This window comes from Somniosus microcephalus, chromosome 10 (assembly GCF_052327205.1).
Source record: "Somniosus microcephalus isolate GS21.2 chromosome 10, FLI_Smic_1.0, whole genome shotgun sequence".
NCBI lineage: Eukaryota > Metazoa > Chordata > Chondrichthyes > Squaliformes > Somniosidae > Somniosus > Somniosus microcephalus.
Window position 1 is genome coordinate 166,087,003 of NC_140996.1, and position 26,223 is coordinate 166,113,225.

The 26,223-nt window shown below is 44.4% G+C and overlaps 1 protein-coding gene across 2 annotated transcripts in view; it reads left to right on the forward strand.

Annotated features, from left to right (window-relative positions):
- The window catches only part of atm (ATM serine/threonine kinase), a 206,445-nt gene that overhangs the window by 72,085 nt on the left and 108,137 nt on the right, over positions 1 to 26,223 (forward strand). The window contains exons 22-27 of one of the 2 annotated variants that reach the window (XM_085999094.1): positions 5,027 to 5,157; positions 7,315 to 7,435; positions 9,442 to 9,612; positions 16,830 to 16,999; positions 19,891 to 20,143; positions 25,904 to 26,022. In XM_085999094.1, coding sequence (XP_085855220.1) covers positions 5,027 to 5,157; positions 7,315 to 7,435; positions 9,442 to 9,612; positions 16,830 to 16,999; positions 19,891 to 20,143; positions 25,904 to 26,022 — 965 coding nt within the window. The remainder of the gene's footprint in view (positions 1 to 5,026; positions 5,158 to 7,314; positions 7,436 to 9,441; positions 9,613 to 16,829; positions 17,000 to 19,890; positions 20,144 to 25,903; positions 26,023 to 26,223) is intronic. The other variant, XM_085999096.1, reaches the window with a different exon arrangement.

Sequence of the window (26,223 nt, forward strand, 5' to 3'; positions counted from 1 at the left end):
ACATATCTATAAAAGCTTTTACAGTCAGTTTTTATGTTCTCTGCAAGCTTACTCTCATATTCTATTTTCCCTTTCTTAATTAATCCCTTTGCCCTCCTTTGTTGAATCCTAAACTGCTCCCAATCCTCAGGATTATTGCTTTTTCTGGCCAATTTATATGCCCTCTCCTTGGACCTTATGCTATCCCTAATTTCCCTTGTTAGCCATGGTTGGGTCTCCTTTTTTGTTTTATTTTTATGCCAAACTGGGATGAACAAATTCTGTAGTTCATCTATTCGGTCTTTGAATGTTTGCCATTGCCTATCCACCGTCAACCCTTTGAGTGCCATTCCCCAATCAATCCTCAGACCATCATAGTTTCCTTTATTTAAATTGAGGACCCTAGTCTCCGAGTCAACTACTTCATTCTCCATCTTAATGAAGAATTCGATCATATTATGATCGCTCCGACCTGGATTACCAAAGTTTTTAGCTGCCCTGGCTGCTGTATAATGGCTGACAGATCCCTGAGATGAAAACGATTAGTCCCGCCCACACACACACCGATTGGTCAACCATCAGGTGACTGAACTGTAGGATTGGTCAATCATGACGGCACAGGATTGGTCGACCTTGACGTCAGTCAATGCTAATGAGTGGATAATGAGTGGAATTTTGAAGGTTTTTTGTATAATGTGCGAACAATTTTTGTCCGACCAAAAAGTAATTACGCCTACAAGAGTCCCCTAATGATGAGCTTTCTTTTGATACAACACATGTGTAGGTACGCTCTATAACTTTTGATTGTATAGCCGGACAGACAGAGAGACATACTGTTTTTTTTATATATATAGATAGAAGATTTGTACATAATTGTATCATTTAGCAGATATCTTCAGTAGCTTTGTGTAAGATTAATTTGTGAATAATAAAAAAGAGGGAAGTCATTTATTTTATTTTATCTATCTATATATATAAACGGATCGTTCTTTCTGTCTGTCTGTCCTTCTGTCTGTCCTTCTGTCTGTCCTTCTGTCTGTCCTTCTGTCTGTCTCGGGTGTGCGTCTGTCCGGCTATGCGCTCGAAAGTTACAGAGCGTACCTACGCGTGCGTTACGTCGAAAGAAAGCTCACCGTTCAAAACGATGGTAAGCGTATTTACGTTTCGGCCGGACAAAAATTGCGCCCGTGGTATCCGAAAAACCTTCAACATTCCGCTCATTAGCATCTCATTATCCGCTCATTAGCGACAGAGTGACCTCGAGGTCGACCAATCGTACGCCGGGTTCCTGGCGCGTGCGGCCGGGCCCTCCTACGGTCGAGTGACGGGACGATTGACCAATCCTACGCTTTGGTGACCTGACGGTCGACCAATCGGTGCGTGTGTGGGCGGGCCTTATCGTTCTGAACCGAGGTGAGTAGCCGCCATCTTGCTTCCATTCTTTTTCCTGCTTTCTGCGTCTTTCTTTTCAAATATACATTTCCAGCAAAATAAAATTGCTTTTATTAAATTGTTTTAAAAAAAACTTCATTCATTTGTAAATATTTCCTCTAACCTGAAGATTCTTTTTCCTACCTTTCCCCGTTTTTGTTAGGCCTCAAAGCCTGGACCTTTCTTGCCCAGCCAGGCCCGAGCTAGGTAATTGTCCCACGGCTTCTGCTAAGCTCCTCACCACCACCCCCCCGCCCCCCCCCCCCCCCCCCCCCCCCCCCCCCCCGCCGTGTCACGTTACCCGGGGCAATGGCGTCAGCCACGAGGGTCAGGGTGCGCGCGCAGCAGGAGCAGCTGAGACGCGGCGTCTCTCTCTGTTCCCCGCTCGGCTCGGGCGGCCCCCCCCCCCCCCCCGCCCCGGTGTCACGTTACCCGGGGCAACGGCGTCAGCCACGAGGTCCATGAGGGTCAGGGTGCGCGCGCAGCAGGAGCAGCTGAGACGCGGCGTCTCTCTCTGTTCCCCGCTTGGCTCGGGCAGGGGGGTGCGGGGCTCTCGGGAGTGCAGATCTCGGGCGGGGCTTGGAGAGCGGAAAGGGTTACCCCGGCAACCGGGCCCGCCGGCCGTCTCTCACAGCCGCAATCGGCGGACTTGAAGCCAGCTCGGGAGATCGGGCCTCCGGAGTTCGGTGCTTGGTTGGAGGGGGGGTGGGGGGGGGGGCGAGTCTCGGGGGGGGCGGGGCTCCGGGGGGCGGGGCTTGGGAGATCGGGGGGGCGGGGCTCGGGGGCGGGGCTCGGGTGATGGGGGGGCGGAGATCAGGGGGCTCAGGGACTCCCCTTCCCCCCCTCCCCTTCCCCCCCTCTCCCCTCCCCTCCCCCTTCCCCCCCTTCCCTCCCCCCCTCCCCCTCCCTTGCCCCCTCCTCCCCTCCCCTTCCCCCCTCCCCTTCCCCCCTCCTCCCCCTCCCCTTCCCCCCCTCCCCTGCCCCCTCTTCCCCCCCTCCCCTTCCCCCCCCTCCCCTTCCCCCCTCCCCTCCCCTTTCCCCCCCTCCCCTTCCCCCCTCCCCTTCCCCCCTCCTCTCCCCTTCCCCCCCTCCCCTTTCCCCCCCTCCCCTTCCCCCTCCCCTCCCCTTCCCCCTCCCCTTCCTTCCCCCTCCTCTTCCTTCCCCTCCTCCCCTTCCCCCCCCTTTCCCTCCCCCCTCCCCTCCCCTTCCCCCCTCCCCTTCCCCCCCCTCTTCCCCCCAGTCGCGCTCTCTCTTCCCCCCAGTCGCTCTCTCTCTTCCCCCCAGTCGCTCTCTCTCTCTTCCAACAACAACATGCCCTCAAAAGACCCTCGGCACCGCCAGGCACTTCAGCTATAGTTATATAAAAGAAAAAGGGTGGCTAAAGTAAATGTTGGTCCCTTCGAGGATGAGACTGGGAAATTAATGGTGGGAAATATGGAGATGGCAAAAACACTGAATGAATATTTTACATCAGTCTTTACAGTAGAAGACACTAAGAATATCCCAACACTGGACAAACAGGGGGCTATAGCGGGGGAGGAGCTAAACACGATCAAAATCACTAAGGAAGTGGTACTCGGTAAAATAATGGGACTCAAGGCGGATAAATCACCTGGACCTGATGGCTTACATCCTAGGGTCTTGAGGGATGTGGCGGTAGGGATTGTGGATGCATTGGTAATAATTTTCCAAAACTCCCTGGACTCAGCAAAGGTCCCGGCAGACTGGAAAACTGCTAATGTAACACCCTTATTTAAAAAGGGCAGTAGACAGAAGGCTGGAAACTATAGACCAGTTAGCCTAACATCTGTGGTAGGTAAAATTTTGGAGTCCATTATTAAGGAGACAGTAACAGGACATTTGGATAATCATAATTTAATAGGACAAAGTCAGCATGGTTTTACGAAGGGGAAGTCATGTTTGACAAATTTGCTGGAGTTCTTTGAGGAAGTAACATATAGGGTGGATAAAGGGGAACCAGTGGACGTAGTGTATTTAGACTTCCAAAAGGCATTTGACAAGGTGCCACACAAAAGATTATTGCTTAAGATAAAAAATCACGGGATTGGGGGTAATATTCTGGCATGGATAGAGGATTGGCTATCTAACAGAAGGCAGAGAGTTGGGATAAATGGTTCATTCTCAGACTGGCAATCAGTAACTAGTGGTGTTCCGCAGGGGTCAATGCTGGGTCCCCAACTCTTTACAATCCATATTAACGATTTGGAGGAGGGGACCGAGTGTAACATATCAAAGTTTGCAGATGATACTAAGATGGGAGGGAAAGTAGTGAGTGAGGAGGACATAAAAAACCTGCAAGGGGACATAGACAGGCTAAGTAAGTGGGCAGAGATTTGGCAGATGGAATACAATACTGGAAAGTGTGAGGTTATGCACTTTGGCAGGAAAAATCGTAGAGCAAGTTATTATCTTAATGGCAAGAAACTGGAAAGTACTGAAGTACAAAGGGATCTGGGGGTCCTGGTGCACGAAACTCAAAAGGTTAGTATGCAGGTGCAGCAAGTGATTAAGAAGGCCAATGGAATGTTGGCTTTCATTGCTAGGGGGATAGAATATAAAAATAGGGAGGTATTGCTTCAGTTGTACAAGGTATTGGTGAGACCGCACCTGGAATACTGCATACAGTTTTGGTGTCCATATTTAAGAAAAGACATACTTGCTCTCGAGTCAGTACAAAGAAGGTTCACTCGGTTAATCCCGGGGATGAGGGGATGGACATATGAGGAGAGGTTGAGTAGATTGGGACTCTACTCATTGGAGTTCAGAAGAATGAGAGGCGATCTTATTGAAACATATAAGATTGTGAAGGGGTTGGATCGGGTGGATGCGGGGAGGATGTTCCCGATGATGGGTGAAACTAGAACTAGGGGGCATAGTCTTAGAATAAGGGGCTGCTCTTTCAAAACTGAGATGAGGAGGAACTACTTCACTCAGAGGGTGGTAGGTCCATGGAATATGCTGCCCCAAAAAGCTGTAGAAGCTACATCATTACATAAATTTAAAACAGAAATAGACAGTTTCCTAGAAGTAAAGGGAATTAAGGGCTACGGGGAGCGGGCAGGAGTTTGGACATGAGTCTAGGTTCGGATCGGTCATGGCCCTGTGGGTAGCGGAGCGGGCCCAGGGGCCGTGTAGCCTGATCCTGCTCCTATTTCGTGTGTCTAATTCTGTTAGATTCAGGAGATGGTTCTGTGATAGTGGATTGGCGGTTAGGATCAGATCAGCCATGATCTTATTGAATGGCGGAGCAGGCTCGAGGGGCCGATTGGCCTACTCCTGCTCCTATTTCTTATGTTCTTATCTATTCGATGTTGTCTCTCAATAGCTTTAGTTTTTAGATTTTCATATAGGACAATCCACAGGTTCTGAATAAAACCTAAATAAAATTATTGTTAACAATAATAACCTTAGTAATATGAAGGTGTTTGTTTCAAAATTCAGATGAAGAATTATAGCTTTCTGGCCTACATCTGGTGTGCATAGTAGCTGTTTTAGGTTCATCAATCCTGTAACCTTTGTGACTCTCACGATTTGGCTGATGCAAAGGTGTGTTTTGATAATGTTTAGTTTTGTGGGGTTTGTTATGTCCTTTCAGAAAGACCCACATTCCAAATGGACTGTACTCTCCATCAAAAATGAAGAGTTGCCTGTCTCTGAAGCCTACACAGAGTTCCTAACAGACACTCACCACCAGGTTCGCATGATCGCTGCCATGTCTGTTAGCAGGTAATCTTTCAGACTGTTATTAAATGCTTACAGTTACAGTCACAAGTAATTGCAGTGTTGAAAAGGCTTTGCTCAAATTAAACTTAATACCACGCACTAAGTCAGTTTCTGACTTCTACAAAATGAGGGTCCTTAAATGCCAATTAATATTACTTGACTGATTTATGGTAGAAGAGATGTAAAATATATTTCTTTTATCCAGCCTTATGAAGTTTTTATGTAATATTGAAAGAAAAAAAATATTTTTGAACTATTTTACTGGAGTTGAAATAAAACTTTTTTGGTGAAGTATTGTAGGCAACAGATGGGAGTGTGGGAAGTGGAACATTTTTCTCCTTTGGGGAGTTCAGTGACGGCATCAAGCAGTCGGGTCCAGATATAGAGTAAGGTTTTCTGTACTCTTTGGTCTAGTATAACTTCTGAAGGACACCCCCATTGCATCAATGTGGCTTTTTTTCCAGCTTCCTACATCAGCCTGTTTTATGGACCTTTGAGTGAGATTGCCAATTTGGTCCCGCATAAGAGATTAGCGTGCAAAATTAAGGCACATGGGATTGGGGGCAAGGTATTGACTTGGATAGAGAACTGGTTGGCGGACAGAACGCAAAGAGTTGGAATAAACGGGTCGTTTTCCGAGTGGCAGGCAGTGACTAGTGGGGTACCGCAAAGATCGGTCCTAGGACCCCAGCTGTTCACTATATATTAATGATCTGGACGAGGGAATTGGATGTAATATCTCCAAATTTGCAGACGACACAAAGCTGGGTGGGAGGGTATGCTGTGAGGAGGATGTCATGAAACTCCAGTACGATTTGGACAGGTTAGGTGATTGGGCAGAAACATGGCAAATGCACTATAATGTGGATAAATGTGAGGTTATCCACTTTGGTGGCAAAAACAGGAAGGCAGATTATTATTTGAATGGCAATAGATTGGGAGAAGGGGAAGTGCAAAGAGACCTGGGTGTCCTTGTGCACCAGTCGCTGAAGGTAAGCATGCAGGTGCAGCAGGCGGTTAAGAAGGCAAATGGTATGTTGGCCTTCGTAGCAAGAGGGTTCGAGTACAGGAGCAAGGATGTCTTGCTACAGTTGTACAGGGCCTTGGTGAGACCGCACCTTGAGTATTGTGTGCAGTTTTGGTCACCTTATCTGAGGAAGGATGTTCTTGCCATGGAAGGAGTGCAGCGAAGATTCACCAGGCTGATACCTGGGATGGCAGGAATGACGTATGAGGAGAGATTGTGTCGATTGGGCTTATACTCACTGGAGTTTAGAAGATTGAGAGGGGATCTCATCGAAACCTATAAAATTCTGTCAGGCCTGGACAGACTAGATGCTGGAAGGATGTTCCCGATGGTCGGGGAGTCCAGAACCAGGAGTCATAGTGTAAGGATAAGGGGTAGGACATTTAGGACTGAAATGAGGAGGAATTTCTTCACCCAGAGAGTGGTGAACCTGTGGAATTCTCTGCCACAGAGGGCAGTGGAGGCCAGTTCATTAAATATATTCAAGAAAGAGTTGGATATATTTCTTAAGGCTAAAGGGATCAAGGGATATGGGGAGAAGGCAGGGACAGGGTACTGAATTTGGATGATCAGCCATGATCTCGTTGAATGGCGGAGCAGGCTCGAGGGGCCGAATGGCCTACTCCTGCTCCTATCTTCTATGTTTCTATGTGCTGAATTGTGAGTAGTTTTGTGCTGCGCGGTCACTAGGGACAGAGTGGAAACTTGCCTGCATTATTTCACTTGCTGCTGCCAGAGTGAGGAGATTTTTAATAATAAAAACAGAAAATGCTGGAAATACTCAGCAGGTCAGGCAGCATCTGTGGAGAGAGAAACAGAGTTAATGTTTCAGGTCTGTGATCCTTCACTGAAGAGATTTTTATCCCATTTGTCTAGGTAGTATTCAATCCCGTGTCATAAAGGTGAAAGGTCGGAGTTCTAATCCATTACATCCTGATCTATTGAGCCTCCACTTATTTACACTGACAGTCACGTGAAAACGTAATCTCTTTCTATTTCTGTCACTGTATTCAGTGCCTCTTCATTCAGTGGTTTGTAATCTGGGGCTTTTAACAAAAAAGAAGCGTGACATTCTGACCATGACATCCCTGTGAAATGTGATCCCTTGCATTCAACAATTTCTTTCTCGCCAGACTTTTCCAAGAGGTCCAGTTACAGGACTTCTCTGTACAGCTGAAAGCCCTTCCTGTGAAACTGCAGCAGAAAGCCTTTGAAAATGTGTATATGAAAGTGCAAGCAGGCATGAGATTTCAGGTAACATCACTTTTCTTTCTTTTAATATGATTTTAAAACTTTGTACATGTTCATTTTTTACTATCACCTAGTTTAGTTCAGGTACATCCTTATTAAACTCTAAGGAAAAGTCAGCTGATTCTATTTGGAGAAAATCAGTATCTTCCTTTTTTTTTTAAAACTTGCATTTGTATAGCGCCTTTCACGGCCACCGGATGTCCCAAAGCGCTTTACAGCCGACAAAGTACTTTTTGAAGCATAGTCACTGTTGTAATGTAGGAAATGCGGAAGCCAAATTGCGCACAGCAAGGTCCCACCAACAGCACTGTGATGATGACCAGATAATCTGTTTTAGTGATGTTGATTGAGGGATAAATATTGGCGAGGACACCTGGGATAACTCCCCTGCTATTCTTCGAAATAATGTCATAGGATCTTTTACGTCCACCTGAGAGAGCAGATAGGGCCTTGGTTTAACGTCTCATCCGAAAGACTTCACCTCCGACAATGCAGCACTCAACTCATTCAGTACTGCACTGGAGTGTCAGTCTAGATTTTTGTGCTCAAGTCTCTGGAGTGGGACTTGAATCCACAACATTCTGACTCAGAGGTGAGGGTGCTACCGACTTAGCCATGGCTGAAACACACGTATCCCTTTAGTCTGTCATTCTTTGCTGGCTCATGTCACATCTTTTACATGCCCCCACTCAAATACATTTTTAAATGTTTCACTCGATTGATTCACTTGATTTTTTTTCTCATACAGAAAAAAATTAAAATCAACTCCACAATAATGGATTAATTAGATTTGATTCAATACCAGTGAGCTCTTTCTCTTCTGAAATATGGACCCTAGTTATGATCCCTGGGTCCTGACATTACCTACCATTAAAACAAAAATATGATCCTTGTATTTATCTTTGTTTTCCTTGCTGCTGTTCTCTTGATACTCGGTGTACTTGTGATACCAAAATATGATGATCTGGTATATTGAAGTTGGAATACAATTGTACTGCTGGGTTCTTCATTTCTATTCTCAGCATCTCAATTGTAAAAAGTTACATTTCTCCAAGTTATGTTTATTTGGTCAGTAGCTGAACTTTGCAGACCAGGAAAATCACAGATATCATTCCAGTCTCTGTTAAGTTAGCTGTTCTGAACTAGGGTGGTGATAGGGGCCCGACAATTGGTCTCAGCTAGAAATGTCCCAATAGAGGCCCTGCCTGGTCCAATTACCTTTCATACTCTTACCCCACTTCACCTGAAGAGTGCAGTTGATCTTGGTTCCCTATGTGCATCCATAGATGGTGTCCTGACAGTTGTCTTTAAAAGGTCACATAACATTACATATTAAAGCACCATCTGGAATATCAAGTATCCATGAAGCACCACACCCTAACCCTGAATTGAACCGTAGCAAACAAAGTTCCCTTTAAGCAGAAAGAGAGAGGACATGTCAGATCTGTAGTGTTGTTTGTGAGATGATTTTTTGATAATGGAATAGTATATTTCATTCTCTTCTAGCCAAGCAACCCATTGTGTTAATATCATCACAGAGTTTTCTCTCCCCCTCCCTCCCACAACAGATTTCCCTTGCCCTTACTCCTATCTTCACTGATCCATAATTGAATTTCCCAGCACCTCAAATTTAAAATTCCCATTCTCATATTTAACTGCCTCCATGACTTAGTCTTTCCCTATTTCTGTAATCTTCTCCAGTGCTATAGTGCCCCTGACCGAACTGTCCTTTCCTCTGACTCCAGACTTTAGTGCTTCCCCACCATGCCTCTCCACCTCCCTCTCCTCCTTTAACAGCCCCCTTAAAACCCAGCTCTTTGACCAAGCTTTTGGTAACCTCTCGTAATATCGTTCTTTGGCCCACGTCCATGTTCTTCCTTATACTTCTGTGAAACACCTTGGGATTTTTTTCTGTGTTAATGGTGCTATATAAATTCAAGTTGTCTTCTGTGTGTGTATTGATTTTTAAAATGCAGTCTCCTGGTTTAAACTTTTCAATCTTGCTTCAGAATTGTGCGACCCCAGAAGAACTCCAGGATGAGAAGTGCAACAGAAGAGCTACCCTGCTTACAGTGATTTCATTGGTCATGTGCTGTAGCCCCATTTGTGAAAAGCAGGCTTTATTTGCAATTTGCCAGTCATTAAAGGAGAACAAACTGGATCCTACACTTGTTAAAAAAGTAACTATGAGATGAAATTGTTGCCAGCTTTTTTTTAACTCCTTAGATGATTGAATGGTGATGTTTGCTTTCTCATTTGATTGTGCTTTCCAGTATTAGGCCACATTAACCCTTTCATCACACCAAATCCATATAGCTTACAAGACATCACATTTGTTTGCATTGAGTGCCCCATTCACAGATGTTCTTGTGAAAATGTGAGCACTGATCTTCAGTGACATATACTTCAAATCAATAGAAGGTGTCTCCAGTTATAAGGCCTTTAATCTTGGGCTATGCACTGGTACAATTATGTAACTGCACTTTGTAAAAGCATTCATAACTGCTCTATTAATTCTTCCTTCAGTCACTCCGGCTCAGAATCATTGAGCTGGAGTGTGAGTTAGAGACACTCCGAAACATAAGGGAGGGGGAGGAATTTCTGGATAGTTTTATCCATAATACAGTCACACCCCAGAAGAAAGCACAGGTTCAGGAAGGGGAGGGTGTAACTGCTAGGGAGATGGGTAGCGGGGACTTAAGAGAGGTTGAGAAGGAGGTCCCACAGACACTGATCCTGTCCAACAGGTATGATGTACTCGCTACCTGTGAGACAAGGAAAAAGACTGCAGGGAGGACAGCCACAATGTAGACCAAGGCACCATGGCTCAGAAGGCTGTCCAAGGGGCGGAAGAGCAGATTAGAAATGTGGTAGTGATAGGGGATTCTATAATTCGGGGAATAGATAGCGCCTTCTGCAGCCAAGAACGAGAATCTCAAAGGGTGTGTTTCCAGGGTAAGGGATATCTCGAGACGGCTGGAGTGGAATTTGGAAAGGGAGGGGGGTAAATCCAATTATCGTGGTCCATGTCGGAACAAACGACATAGGTAAGAACAGGGAGAGGTCCTGCTGAAGGAGTATCAGGAGTCAGGAGCTAAATTCAAAAGCAGGACCACAACAGTAATAATACCTGGATTATTGCCCGAGCCACATGCAAATTGGCATAGAAACAGTCAGATCAGGAGCATTAACACGTGGCTAAAGAGCTGGTGTGGGAAAGAGGGTTTCCTTTTAATGGGACACTAGCACCAGTACTGGGACAGGAAGGAGCTGTACCGATGGGATGGGCTCCACCTGAACCGATGGGACACGTGTCCTAGCGGAAAGGGGAAATAGGGAGGTGGCAAAGGCTTTAAACTAGTAAGGCGGGGGGGGGGGGGGGGGGAGGGATCTACAAGAAATGAAACCAGCCCAAATATAAAACAAAATAGGAAAGGAGTGCATAGGAAAGAGTAAAGTAAGGGAGGACATTGATGGCCAGGGAATAAATAGAGTTATAGAACAGGAGCGTAAAAAGATGGTTAAAAATAAAGTGAAAGGAACTGCTATTAAAAATGAGTTAAACTGTCTGTACAGCGATGCACAGTGTCCGTAATAAAACAGGGAAGCTGGAGGCAATAATGCATTGCGAGGAATCAGACATAGTAGGGATTACTGAGATATGGCTACAGAAAAATCAGGACTGGGAATTAAACATTGCTGGGTATAACATATTTAGAAAAGATAGAGAGGGAAAAAGGGGAGGTGGAGTAGCCTTACTTATTAGGGATAACATAATGGCAGTAGAAAAAAGTGACGCAGCTATCAGCAAAACAGAAATAGAATCCATGTGGATAGAGATAAAAGATAATAAAGGATCAATCACACTATTAGGGGTAGTCTACAGACCACCTAATAGTGGAAAGGAGGTGGAGGAAGAAATATGCAAACAAATTAGGGAAATGAGTAAAAGACATAGAATAATAATCATGGGGGATTTCAACTACCCTGATATTGGGACAGAAGAGATAGGTAAAGAGGATAAGGGAATGGAGTTCCTACGATGTGTACAGGACTCCTTTCTAACCCAATGTGTAAAAAAGCCCAACAAGGGAGGATTCACTATTGGATCTAATAATGGGGAATGAACTTGAGTAGATAAGAGAAGTAAAAGTAGGGGAACATCTAGGCAGTAGTGACTATAATATGATCAGCTTTAAGATAATAATTGAGAAAGACCGGTGTAATAGATTGGAGAAAAGATGATTTTGAGGGTCTGAGAATAGAACTTGGGAAAATAAAATGGATAACAATATTGACAATGATGTAGAACAGCAATGGGAAAAAATTTAAATGGTGTTCAACAGCGTCCAGGAAAAATATATTCCACTAAAAAACAAGAGCAAGCTAAACACTAATGAGACACCATAGATGAATAAAGCCATAAGGGAAAACTTGAGTGTAAGGAAAGCGGCATACATTAAGTACACGGACAGCAAGGGAGAGCATGACGAGAGAGAATACGAAGAGATTAGGGGAGAAGTCAAAAAAACAATTAGGAAGACAGAGGAACTATGAAATTAAATTATCAAGGAACATAAAACAAAACAGTGAAATATTTTATAGGCACGTAAATAAAAAAAAGGAAGGTTGGGATGGGAATAGGGCCACTAAGGGATGGACAGGATAATACCACAGGCAACAATAGAGAGATGGCAGAGATATTAAATAATTGCTTCAGTATTTACCAGGGAGATAGAACAGGTGGAGATGACATTGGATGATGAGACTAGTAATGAGTTAAAATAAAACGAGGAGATATATTAAATAAACTAGTGAAACTCAAAGAGGATAAAACCCCTAGTCTGGATTGATTACACCCGCGCATTTTAAAAGAATCTAGTGAAGAGATAGCAGAAGCATTACTACACATATTTAATAATTTGTTAGAAAAAAGTGTAGTGCCAGAGGACTGGCGGATAGCTAACATAATACCTATATTTAAGAAGGGCGATAGAACATGTCCAGGGAACTATAGACCAGTCAGCTTAACATTGGTGGCAGGAAAAATAATGGAATCCCTACTAAAGGAGAAAATGAAAGAACATCTAGAAACTGAAAACATAATAATAAATAGCATGGATTTCAAAAGGGAAAGTCTTGATTGACCAACCTAATTGAATTTTTTGAAGAGGTAACAGAGAGAGTAGACAAGGGTACTGTAGTAGATGTTATTTATCTAAAGTTTCAAAGGGCCTTTGGTAAGGTACCACATAATAGACTAATGAATAAGGTCAGGGATTGCGGAGTCAAGGGACAAGTAGAAAGCTAGCTGGCTTCAAAACAGAACGCAGCGAGTAAGGGTAAAGGGTAGCTATTCAGATTGGCAGAAGGTGGGAAGTGGTGTTCCACAAGGATCAGTGCTGGGACCACTGTTGTTCACAATTTGTATTAATGATTTAGACTTTGGAATCAAAAACACAATTTCTAAATTTGCGGACGACACCAAATTAGGAGGGATAGTCAATACTGAGGGGGACTGCAACAAATTACAAGAAGACAATAATAAACTTGCAGAATGGGCATATAATTGGCAAATGAAATTCAACACAGATAAATGTGAGCTATTACATTTTGGTAAGAAAAATAGGGAGTTCACATATTACTTGGAAAATAGGAATCTAAATAGGGTAGAGGAGCAGAGGGATCTCCGAGTATAAATACACAAATCACAAAGTATCGACACAGGTTAACAAGGCCATAAAAAAGCAAACCAAGAACTAGTGTTTATTTCTAGAGGTATAGAATTGAAAAGTAGTGCAGTTATGCTAAACTTGTATCAAACCTTGGTTAGACCACACTTGGAGTACTGCGTACAATTCTGATCATCATATTATAAAAAGGATATAAAGGCACTGGAGAGGGTGCAGAGAAGATTTACAAGGGTGATACCAGAAATGCGAGGGTATACCTATCAGGAAAGGATGAACAGGCTGGGCCTCTTTTCTCCTGAAAAGAGAAGGCTGAGGGGTGACCTAATAGAGAGGTCTTTAAAATCATGAAAGGTTTTAACAGAGTAGATACAGAGAGAGTGTTTCCACTTGTGGGGAAGAGCAGAACTAGAGGCTATCAATATAAAATCGTCACCAAGAAATCAAATAGGGAATTCAGAAGAAACTTCTTTACCCAGAGAGTGGTGAGAATGTGGAACTCGCTACCACAGGGAGTGGTTGAAGTGAATAGTATAGATGCATTTAAGGGGTGGTTAGATAAGCATATGAGGGAGAAGGGAATAGAGGGTTATGCTGATAGAGTTAGATGAGGAAAGACGGAGGAGGCTCGAGTGGAGCATAAACGCCGGCATGGACTGGTTGGGCTGAATGGCCTGTTTCTGTGCCGTATATCCTATGTAACTCAGTGGGTAAATGTACCTCCCAGTGTGGAAATGAGACTTCCAGACTAAGTTTCATCCCTGCAATGTGCTGAGTGAGTTGACTTTAACCGAGCAGCGGTAGATCCTTTACAATTGACCTCAGTGCTTCTGGACTAGGGCAACGGGGAGGGGGCAGGGGTGGAATCTGACCGCATTTGTTCTCTTAAGAGCTGCCAAGCAACCCTGGCCAAAAACTGTGGTTGTTGGTTGAAAACTGAAACAGTCTTCTATGCTAAATGCTCTGCCAGCACGCCCCATGAAGAACATGCACTTAGTCATGGTATTGACATCGGTAGCATTATACCTCAGTAGGCGTCAGTCAGTGCATCAGTGCTTTAGGAAAAGAAGTGGGGAAAAAGGGTAGTAAATGGGGCAGGCAGAAATAAATATAAGCATTCATACAGTGCAGAGTTCAGTTGCAGAAAGTCTTAACATATGTAACCCTTTGGGGGGAGTTTTAACCCCAAAAAACGAGTGGCTTGAGGTCGGGTGGGAGGTTAAAGTGTTAAAAAGCTGAATCCCGACCCCAACCCGCCCGCTTTTGATTTTAACGGGCAGGCAGCCAACCCATTCCCAGGAGGTGGGTCACCATTTAAATATTACAATGAGACTGTGTGCCTTCGCTTTAACCACCATTTCAAATTTAACTCTGGCTGGTCGGGTTTATCAGGCCTCTGGGAACCCGGCAGCTAAAGTAAAGCGCCTGGATCCAGCGTCCCTGCCTCACCCTCGCCCGCCCGCCCCTGAGGCATCTGATCCCCTCACCCCTGAGGCTTCCGATCTCCCCCGCCCCGCCCCACATGAGACCTCCGATTCCCCCCGCCCCCCAAGAGGCCTCTGATTTCTCCCCCCCCCCCCCACACACACACACAAGGCCTCCGATTTCCCCCTACCCCCAAGAGGCCTCCGATTTTTTTCCCAACCCCCATAAGGCCTCCAATTCACCTTCCACAAGGTGTCCAATTTCCCCCAACCCGCAACAAGGCCTCTGATCTTCCCTCCTCCTCCACGAGGCCTCCAATCCCCCTCCCGGATTCCTCCTCCAGCCCCGATGCTCCTCCAACCGGCTCCAATTCTCTCCTCCCTGATGCTCCTCCGGCCAGCCTCGCCCCCCCCCCCCCGGCCGATGCTTCTCCTACGGCCCCCGAACGCCCCTTCCTCCCTCCTCTCTGCAGCCTAGTGCTGTAGGCCTATCCGCCTGGAGCCAGTCAGCCTCTGGCTGCAGGTGGAAACAGTTTTGAAATGCTAATCAGGCCCTGCCATTAAATTCGGACCTGCTGGAAGCCTGTTGTCCCGGGTTTCCCGACCGCTTTCTAGCCCCCCTGCACCCACCCACCTCCGGATTAAAATTCCGGCCTTTGAATAAAGTGAATTCTTTAGACTGGAATTTTTAAGTTGGTTTTAAACTAAAGTTAAAAATAGTAATTTCAAGTTGAGTGTAACTGAACCAAATATTTTGGCCGGAATTTTCCTTACCTTGGTGGGTCCGGTTCCACTGATGTCCATGGCAGGTCGTGACCCCGCTGCTGGCTCCATCCCGCTGTAGAAAATGAATTTACTCTAAATGGGTCTATTAAGCCCACCCAGCACGTTACCTGGCCCAATGAGATGGAGCAGGTCTGGTGACGTCATTCATGACGCGTTTTAAGCCAGGATCCTTAAAGGGACCATGGCCACATTACATTTCAAGTTTAATCTAACATAGTGGGTGGTGAATCTTTAATGTACAATAATATAATAAAAGTTATATATGAGTGAAAAAGAAATAATTAAATAATATCATTAACATGACTTCATCTACAAATACGATCAAGAACATAATTAAAAAGTACATTAATTGGGAAGTTATTGCTGCTTTAGTCACGAATCTATAGACTTTTGTATCAGTAACTGGTACAAATAAAAGATGTGTGTGTATAGGTAATACGTAAAATTAAGCAGATTTTAAATGTAATTGTAAATCCACCCATTTACAATCAAGTTCAGCGAAAGAGCTGCGGAATCCCTGACAAACAGTGTAAGTGGTACTTACAATGTGTTTCTGGGATTTCTGCAGCTCTTCCGTTGAAGTTAACAATGGACAAGTGAGAGAACCTCCGCAGAAATTCACCCTTAAGTCTCAGATTAGTCATATTTCGGGACTAAAAACAAATTGAACCAGTGGAATGAGCGATGAGAATGAAATTGTTACAGTTGATGACTTGATTTAATGTGTAACTGGATAATCACAGTATACTGTGAGAAAAATGTGACCAGAAATAACACAAAATGGTATATGTCATTTTTTTATAGTGCCGATCAATTCACTGTCGAGTTGGAAAGCAACAGTTGAGAATGGCCAGTGAAAAATGTATTTCCCTCTCCATCCAGGGTACCACTTGCATCCCTTCAGGAATTTCTGAATTAACATTTACCAGTAGCTTTTCAAGTAGAACAGAATCTCCATCAATCTGTTAGTTGATGTAATCAACATGTTTTTATTTTGGTTTGTTTTCCATGCTGTCAAGTAATCAGCTGGAGCAATGGCCACGGAACTCGAGCTGTTCCTGAGCTGCATGAATCCCGTGGCCATGCAGGGACATTTAAAAAGTAAGTGGAAAAAGGCTTTCAAGTGCCTGATTTCAATTGGGTCCCCCGTCGCTGCAGGTTGGGTCGGCTCCACAATGACAGATGTGCATGTAGGAAAGGCGCATGGGAGCGAGATGATCGGGTTCCTGACCCACTGTCAAAAAACCCAACTTTCTCACCCGACCTGCCATCGATCGCACCTGCTACCACCATGGAAAATTCAGCCCTTTGTGTTCAGTAATGCACAGACAGCCAACTCCTGGGATTGTATTATTCATTTGTGGTAACCAATTTTTTTGCTTTAAGACATTGAACAAATACCAAATATTTTTTTTATGTCCATGGTTTTATAAAGCCATATTGTGTTGCATAATACATGTATTGTACTTTCATGGCCTACCTGTTAACTTTAATTAGGTTCTTGAGACGATGTCGAAGTGTTTGACTTATCGTAGTTTGGAAAGCTTCATGGTTTCCCATTTGGATTACCTTATCCATGAATGGCTGAGAGTGACTGATCCTGGCTACAACTTGCGTACATTCCCTTATGTTCTATTGAACTGTTCTAATCTGGAAGAATTTTACAGGTAAATGTAGTGTTATCTTCCCTCCAAGTCATACAGTAGAATACTGTGTAGGTCTTCATCTTTACACAATGTACCTGCAGATATTTAACAAATGTGAACAGTGATGTTCAGCCTATAAGAAAATGTGCTGGATGTGTCCGGCAATAACTGTTCCATAGAATCATAGAAAGTTACAGCACGGAAGGAGGCCATTTCGGCCCATTGTGTCCGCGCCGGCCAACAAAGAGCTATCCAACCTAATCCCACTTCCCAGCTCTTGGTCCGTAGCCCTGCAGGCTAGAGCATCCCAAGTGCACATCCAAGTACTTTTTAAATGTAGTTAGGGTTTCTGCCTCTACCACCCTTTCAGGCAGTGAGTTCCAGACCCCCACAACCCTCTGGGTGAAGAAATTTCCCCTCAAATCCCCTCTAAACCTTCCCCCAATTACTTTAAATCTGTGCCCCCTGGTTTTTGACCCCTCTGCTAAGGGAAATAGGTCCTTTCTATCCACTTTATCTAAGCCCCTCATAATTTTATACACCTCAATAAGGTCTCCTCTGTTCCAAGGAAAACAGACCCAGCCTATCCAGTCTTTCCTCATAGCTAAAATTCTCTACTCCCGGCAACATACTTGTAAATCTCCTCTGTACCCTCTCTAGTGCAATCACATCTTTCCTGTAATGTGGTGACCAGAACTGCACGCAGTACTCTAGCTGAGGCCTAACTAGTGTTTTATACAGTTCAAGCATAACCCCCCTGCTCTTGTATTCTATGCCACGGCTAATAAAGGCAAGCGTTCCGTATGCCTTCTTAACCACCTTATCTGCTTGGCCTGCTACCTTCAGGGATCTGTGGACATGCACTCCAAGGTCCCTTTGTTCCTCTACACTTGTCCTACCATTTAATGTGTATTCCCTTTCCTTGTTAGCCCTCCCCAAATGCATTACCTCACACTTCTCCGGATTGAATTCCATTTGCCATTGTTCTGCCCACCTGACCAATTTATTGATATCTTCCTGCAGTCTACAGCTTCCTTTTTCAGTATCAACCACACAGCCGATTTTAGTATCATCTGCAAACTTCTTAATCATACCCCCTATATTCAAGTCAAGATCGTTGATATATACCACAAAAAGCAAGGGACCTAGTACTGAGCCCTGCGGAACCCCACTGGAAACAGCCTTCCAGTCACAAAAACACCCCATCAACCATTACCCTCTGCATCCTGTCTCTGAGCCAGTTTTGAATCCAACTTGACACTTTGCCCTGGATCCCATGGGCTTTTAACTTCATGATCAGTCTGCCATGTGGAACCTTATCAAAAGCCTTGCTAAAGTCCATATACACTACATCAAACGCACTACCCTCATCTACCCTCCTTGTTAACTTCTCAAGTTTGTCAAACACGACCTTCCCTGAACAAATCCGTGCTGACTATCCTTGATTAATCTGTGTCTTTCTAAATGACGATTTATCCTGTCCTTCAGAATTCTTTCCAATAATTTTCCCACCACCGAGGTTTATTGGTCTGAGGGGAAAAGAGCCTGACATTAATCTCTTATGATCAGCAGTGCTGTAAATTTTCACTGCACCTTTTGTAGAAGGGGCAAGTTGACATCCATTAATCCTGTTTGAATAAAGAGGCCGTTGCTTCAATAAAAGACTGCTCTCATTCAGTATTTTAAGAAGTCAAACTGAGGAAAAAAATGCTATCTCCTTGTTTCTGGAGGACTCCCTTGCCTAATGTCTGTGGAATGTAGATGCTTGTATTTCCATTTTCTGGACTGTATAGCAGATCCCTTCAACATGATTAGCCATCAAAATTAGTGGGCTGCGAAAAATTAATAATGTGGAAGACATAAGGATGGTACTTGGCATGAAAGTACCTCTAACCTCCACTCCCTCTGTTGACATTCCCTTTAATTAACATGCTCTAGCCAAGAACAAGGAGACAATTCAATTCGCATATTCATACCTGCCATTCATCAGTTATAAAGATCCAATCAATTCATTATTTTATTGATTATTGGAGTCTGAGCATTATTTTGGTAAATAACATTTTGTGGATGTCTTTGGCAGTTTCAATACTCACACGGTCTACATCTCAAGTGTGAAAATTGAAAACGATTCATACATAAATTGGTCAGTGGCTGTGTATGGTGCTCCCAAAGTTTTGTAATTGCATATCGGGAAAAGATGTTTATGCTCCCCTGGAGCCTTTGTCCAAATCCGGCTTAGATAGATGGGATAAAATCGCTAACAAAAACAGAAAATGCTGGAAATACACAGTGGATTCACCAGCACCTGTAAAGAGAAAAGACAGGTTAACATTTCGGAGCCGGACCTTTTGTCAGAACTGATGAATTTTCTTCTTTCTGTTGCGTATAAGGGCCCTGTGTGGAATTAATTTGGGAAGCCTCTGCCCATTTTCTAGTTGGCATGCTCCCACAGCACAAAACTGCCCCCAGATTGGCAGCCTTGCTTACAGACGTCACAGGATTGCTGATGTGGGGAATGGAAACATTCACACTGGTGCCGTGGGGAGAACTCTTCTGAAGTTGGAGCTAAGGCAGATTGAAGGACCAGAGTAGACTGAGCTTTATGCTGCATCTAACTGTGCTATGTCTTGCGTGAGAGTGATTGATACTGACACGGAGTGAGGAATGGGAATGTTTGCTGCTTCCCGGCACTAACATCCCTCACCTTTCAGTACCAAATTGAGTACTAAATTCACCAAACAAAAGAAGCTGTACCAATCTTGACCAGCTGGTGGTTCCTATATTTGCAAGAGATAATTTGAATGGCTGTTTTGAGTTACAGGCTTTTAATGCTGATCGAAGAACAACTGTAGATAGCCCTCTTTATTAACTAAATTAGTGACGTAATTTTTGCTGATAATTATGTGTTTTAGGTCCTATTACAAAATTCTTGTCCCACACCTGACGGTTAATGGTAACTTGGAGGAAGTGAAATCAATTGCTGCACAGATTAAGAGGAACTGGAAAGAATTGCTTGCTGATTGCCTTCCAAAGATCATGGTTAACATCCTGCCTTGCTTTGCATATCAAGATAAGAATGGATCTGACAGTGATATGGCACAGCAAAGGGAAAATGCATCAAAGGTGTTCGACATGCTGAAAGAAGACGATTGTTTAGGGAAGCAGGTGAGATTAACTAGCGTTTCACTGCACCGCTTTTGAGGTTCACTCTGTTTACTGATGCAATGGAGCCCTGAGATGAGTCACCCAGTGCTACTAAAGAAAAAACAAATTCTGTTCTTGCCAGTGATGCTACTACAGGGAGATTTGGGGGCTTTAGTAGATTGGAATGCTACATTATACTTTTACTGCTGGGACTCGGATTTGAAACCGACCAAATGTAATCGGACTCCTTTTTTCCTTCATCCACAGGCTTTCCCTACCTGCAGAGAATTTGGGTTACATAGATACATAGAGATAGGAACAGGAGTAGGCCATTCGGCCCTTCGAGCCTGCTCCGCCATTCAATGAGATCATGGCTGATCTTCGTCTGAGATCATAGCTGATCTTACCAGTTCAGTACCCCGTCCCCGCCTTTTCTCCGTAACCCTTAATCCCCTTAGCCTTCAGAAATATATCCAATTCTCTCTTGAAAATATTTATTGAATTAACCTTCACAGCCCTCTGTGGCAGGGAATTCCACAGGCTCACCACTCTTTGAGTGAAGAAATTCTTCCTCATCTCTGTTTTAAATGATTTGCCCGCTATTTTTAGACTGTGGCCCCTGGTTCTGTGCTCCCCGGCCATTGGAAACATTCTCTCTGAATTCAGCCTGTCCAGGCCTGCCATAATTTTATATGTTTCGATGAGATCCCCTCTCAATCTTCTAAACTCCAGTGAGTACAAGCCCAAACTATTTAATCTCTCTTCGTAGGTCATTCCCGCCATTCCAGGTATCAGCCTGGTGAATCGCCGTTGCACTCTTTCCATGGCAAGAACATCCTTCCGCAGATGGGGCGACCAAAACTGTACACAATACTCCAGATGCGGTCTCACCAGCACCTTGTACAGCTGTAGTAAGGTATCCCTATTCCTATACTCGAACCCCCTTGATATGAAGGCCAACATACCATTTGCCTTCTTAATCGCCTGTTGCACCTGCATGCTCTCCTTCAGTGACTGGTGCACAAGAACACCCAGGTCCCTCTGCACTTCCCCATCTCCCAATCTATTGCCATTTAGATAATAATCTACCCTCCTGTTTTTACCCCCAAAGTGGATAACCTCGCATTTATCCACATTATAGTGCATCTGCCACGTATCCGCCCATTCCCCCAACCTGTCCAAATCGCACTGTAGCCTCCTGACATCCTCATCAGAGCCCACCCCTCCTCCTAGTTTAGTGTCGTCAGCGAATTTGGAAATATTGCATCCAATTCCCTGATCCAGATCATTTATATATATTGTGAACAGCTGGGGTCCCAGGACAGATCCTTGCGGCACCCCGCTGGTCACTGCCTGCCACTCCGAAAACGAGCCGTTTATTCCAACTCTCTGTTTTCTATCTGCCAGCCAGTTCTCTATCCACGTTAATACTTTGCCCCCAATCCCATGAGCCTTAATTTTGCATGATAATCTTTTGTGTGGAACCTTATCGAAGGCTTTCTGGAAGTCAAGGTACACCACATCCACTGGCTCTCCCCCATCTATTCTACCAGTTACCTCCTCAAAAAATTCCAGCAGATTAGTCAAACACGATTTACCCTTTGTAAATCCATGTTGACTCTGTCCGATCCTTTCCCCATTTGTCAAGTGCTCCGCTATTTTATCCTTAATAATGGACTCTAGCATTTTGCCCACAACCGATGTAAGGCTTACTGGTCTATAATTCCCTGCTTTCTCTCTACCCCCCTTTTTAAATATTGGGGTAACATTAGCTACCCTCCAATCCACGGGTACTGTTCCCGAGTCAATGGAGTTCCGGAAGATGATCCTTAGAGCATCTGCTATCTCCAGGGCCACCTCCTTAAGTACCCTAGGATGTAGTTTATCAGGCCCCGGGGATTTGTCGGCCTTCAGTCCCCTCAACTTACCCAACACCATATCCCTAGAGATACTAATTTCTGTCAGCTCCTCCCTCTCATTAGTCCCTATGTTTGCCGATATTCCTGGGAGGTTATTTGTGTCCTCCTTTGTGAATACAGAACCAAAGTATGAGTTTAATTGGTCTGCCATTTCCTTATTCTCCATTATATATTCTCCCGAATCGGACTGCAAGGGACCGACTTGGGATTTTACCAGTCTTTTCCTCCTGATATACCGATAAAAGCTTTTGCAGTCTGTCTTTATGTTTGCTGCAAGTTTACTTTCGTATTCTATTTTCCCCTTCCTGATTAATCCCTTTGTCCTCTTTTGCTGTATCCTGTACTGCCCCCAATCTTCCGGTCTGGTGCTTTTTTTTGCCAGTTGATATGCCCTTTTTTTTGATTTTATGCTGTCCCTAATTTCCCTCGTTATCCACGGTTGAGTCACCTTTTTAGGTTTAGTTTTATGCCAAACCGGTATAAACATGTTCTGGAATTCTTCCATTCTATCTTTGAATGCTTGCCATTGTCTATCCACTGTCAATCCCCCCAGAAACACCACCCAATCAATCTTACCCAATTCCCGTCTCATACCCTCGTAATTCCCTTTATTTAAGTTCTGGACCTTAGTCTCTGATTCAATTTCCTCACTCTCCATCTCGACTGAGAGCTCGATCATATTATGATCGCTCTGACCCAAGGGGCCTCGTACAAGAAGATTGCTGATAAGTCCCTTCTCATTGCACAATACCCAGTCTAAAATGGCCTGATCTCGAGTCGGCTCCTCGACATATTGGTCCAGATAACCGTCCCGAAAACATTCCAGGAATTCCTCCTCCTCAGAATTTTTACTAATTTGGGTAGTCCAATCAATATGTAAATTAAAGTCACCCATGATGACAGCTGTGCTCTTATCGCACGCTTCTCTAATTTCCCTTTTTATGCCTTCCCTCACCTCCATATTACTATTTGGAGGCCTATATATCACACCCACTAACGTTTTCCTCCCCTTGCTATTTCTCATTTCTACCCATACAGATTCCGTTTCATCCGTGTTAATATCCTTCCTTTCCATTGCATTAATCCCCTCCTTTACCAGCAATGCTACCCCACCTCCCCTACCTTTTTGCCGATCCTTCCTAAATATTGTATATCCCTGGATGTTAAGTTCCCAGCCTTGCCCACCCTGCAGCCACGTTTCTGTAATCCCAATCAAATCATACTTGTTTACCTCTATTTCCACAACTAATTCATCCACCTTGTTCCTAATGCTTCTAGCATTAAGATACAAAGCCTTCAGGCTTGCTTTTTTCACACTCTCATTATGAATTAGTTTGGCCCTTTGTGTTTCTCTCCTTTGCTTATTGCTTCTCACCTTTCTACCATCTATTTCTGACTTCATATGACTTCCCTCTTTTCCACTACCTAGGTTCCCATCCCCCTGCCAAATTAGTTTAAATCCTCCCGAACCGCCCTAGAAAATATTACCCCGAGGACATCGGCTCCCTCACAGTTCAGGTGTAGACCGTCCCCTTGGTACAGGTCACTCCTCCCCAAGAACTGGTTCCAATGCCTCAGGAATTTAAATCCCTCTCCCTTGCACCACTGCTCAAGCCACGTATTTAGCTTATCTATCTTACTCTCTCTAAACTTATTAGCTCGTGGCACTGGTAGCAATCCAGAGATTACTACCTTTGAGGTCCTACTTTTCAATTTAGCTCCTAACTCCCTAAATTCAGCTTGTAGGACCTCCTCCCTCTTTTTACCTACATCGTTGGTACCTACATGTACCACGACAACTGGCTGATCCCCCTCCCCCTTCAGAATGCTCTGCACCCGCTCCGAGACATCCTTGACCCTTGCACCAGGGAGGCAACATACCATCTTGGAGTCTCGGTCTCGGCCGCAGAAACTCCTATCTATCCCCCTTACAATTGAATCCCCTATCACTATAGCCCTATCCCTCTTTTTTCCACCCTTCTGTGCAGCAGAGCCAGTCATGGTGCCCTGAACCTGGCTGCTGGTGCCTTCCCCTGATAAGTCATCTCCCCCAACAGTACCCAAAACGGTAAACCTGTTTTGGAGGGAGATGACCGCAGGCGACTCCTGCACTACCTTCCTGCCTTTACCCTGCCTTTTGGTCACCCATTTACTGTCTGAGTTAGCCTTTACCTGCGGTGTGACCAACTCACTGAATGTGCTATCCACAAGATCCTCAGCATCGCGTATGCTCCAGAGTGAGTCCATTCGCAGCTCCAGCGCCGCCATGCGGTCCGCTAGGAGCTGCAGCTGGACACACTTCCTGCACACATAGTTGTCAGGGAGAGTGTCCCTGATTTCCCACATGGCACAGGAGGAGCATGGCACGGGTCCGAGCTGCCCTTCCATGACTTAACCCTTACAATACCCTTTTATTTACTACGATTTAGCTTAATTATTGAATTCTACTTAGAACAAGTTTGTGAAAGTACTCACCAACCAGTCACCTACCTGTTTTCTGGTGTTGTATTTTCACTGCCGCCTCCTGTCCTGGAACCTTTTCCACCTAGGTTAGGCTCCTGAAATAAAATAAATTGAACCTACCTTTCAGGTTCTTTCAGGTTTTTTTCCTTTTGGCCACAAGCCCACAAGAAACTGCTTATAATTTCACACTGTATTTTTTTTCTCCCTCTTGTTCATCCAGAACTCCACATACACGATCCTACGCACTCTTCCCTCCATCCTTGCTGTGTTGACATTAAGACCCATCACAACATTTCTCATTCTAACTCATTCTTCTCCAGTATCTCAAAACTTAAATTTTTCTTCTCCCTCAGCTTCCCTTAAGCCTACATACTGCAGGCTACAAATGGACATCCTACTCTTTTGAATTTTTTTCTTGCCTGTTTTCTTTTCCTTCCTCCTCTGCACTCCAGAAGATGTTGACTGATTCTTAGTATACTGTTCATGGGTGCTGGATGTACCCTGATACCTTGCCCATTTGGTTATTAAGTATAAGCCACACATGGACTACAGCCTGATCCAGTTTTCACCTGCCATCCATCTAGTGTACTTCCAGCAGGGGATCACTGGATAGTGATAAAGAATGGTAACTGAGGCCACTTGTATCGTCGCCCCAGGTGATATCAACTAACTGCACGGACTGGGGATTAAGCCCGTGACCACCTGGTCTGTGGCACTGGAGTACTCATTAGATAAACCTGCGGAATTGTATGGCATCATGAATGCATATAGCTCATGGGAGTTCTTTCTCTTCAGCCTAGGTGGTACTAGTAGCCTTTGTCTTGCACCTAGACGTCACAATAAAAATAACTTTGCCTCTGCTTCTCAGCTTCTAGTTGAAATTGTAAATCACTAACGATATGAACCTTTATCCTACCATTCTGTGTTGCTGTGAGATGATGTGCAGCAGTTTGTGTGCAGAAATACATTAATTGCTTCCTGTCTTTGTTGTGGCTATGATAGACCAATGTAGCCTCTGGGAGTTTGCAGTTTCAAGTAATCTGTATTTAATCACAGAAATCACAGAAACCCCACAGTGCAGATAGAGGCCATTTCAGCCCATCGAGCCTGCACCGACACATATCCCACCCGATCCCCGTAACCCCTACACCAACACATATCCCACCCTATCCCCGTAACCCCACGTATTAAATGTATTGCCACAGACCAATTTGGGCTTATCATGGTTTATCATAGAGAACAGGAAATAGTTCAGAAAATAATAGATGCAGTTAAGTCATTCTCTGTCATTTTCTTTCAGGGAAGCAATCTTATTTGTTCTGAGCATGTTCGGTGTAAAAACACAATTTCTGAGATGTTATTTAATGTTGCTATTTCTCTTTTTTTATTAAAAAAAAAGCAGATTGACCATTTGAGCCACAACAACTTGCCAGAGATTGTTGTAGAGCTGCTCAATACCCTGTATGACCCTCCTGACCAAGATGCAGCAGACGGTGTAGAGTTGGTGAAGTTTGCTGGGTAAGAAAACGAATGGAGATTTGAAGCTATTTAATACTAATGAGACTAATAACTGGGTAGTAGCTTACCAGCATCCCTAGAGTGTTATACCACCATGAGAAGCAACTTTTGTCATCTGTTCTCACATAACAATTCTCATTCTTCAAAGAAATAACATGAACATACTTAAGTTGCAGATGCTTCTTCTGAAACTATAGTAGT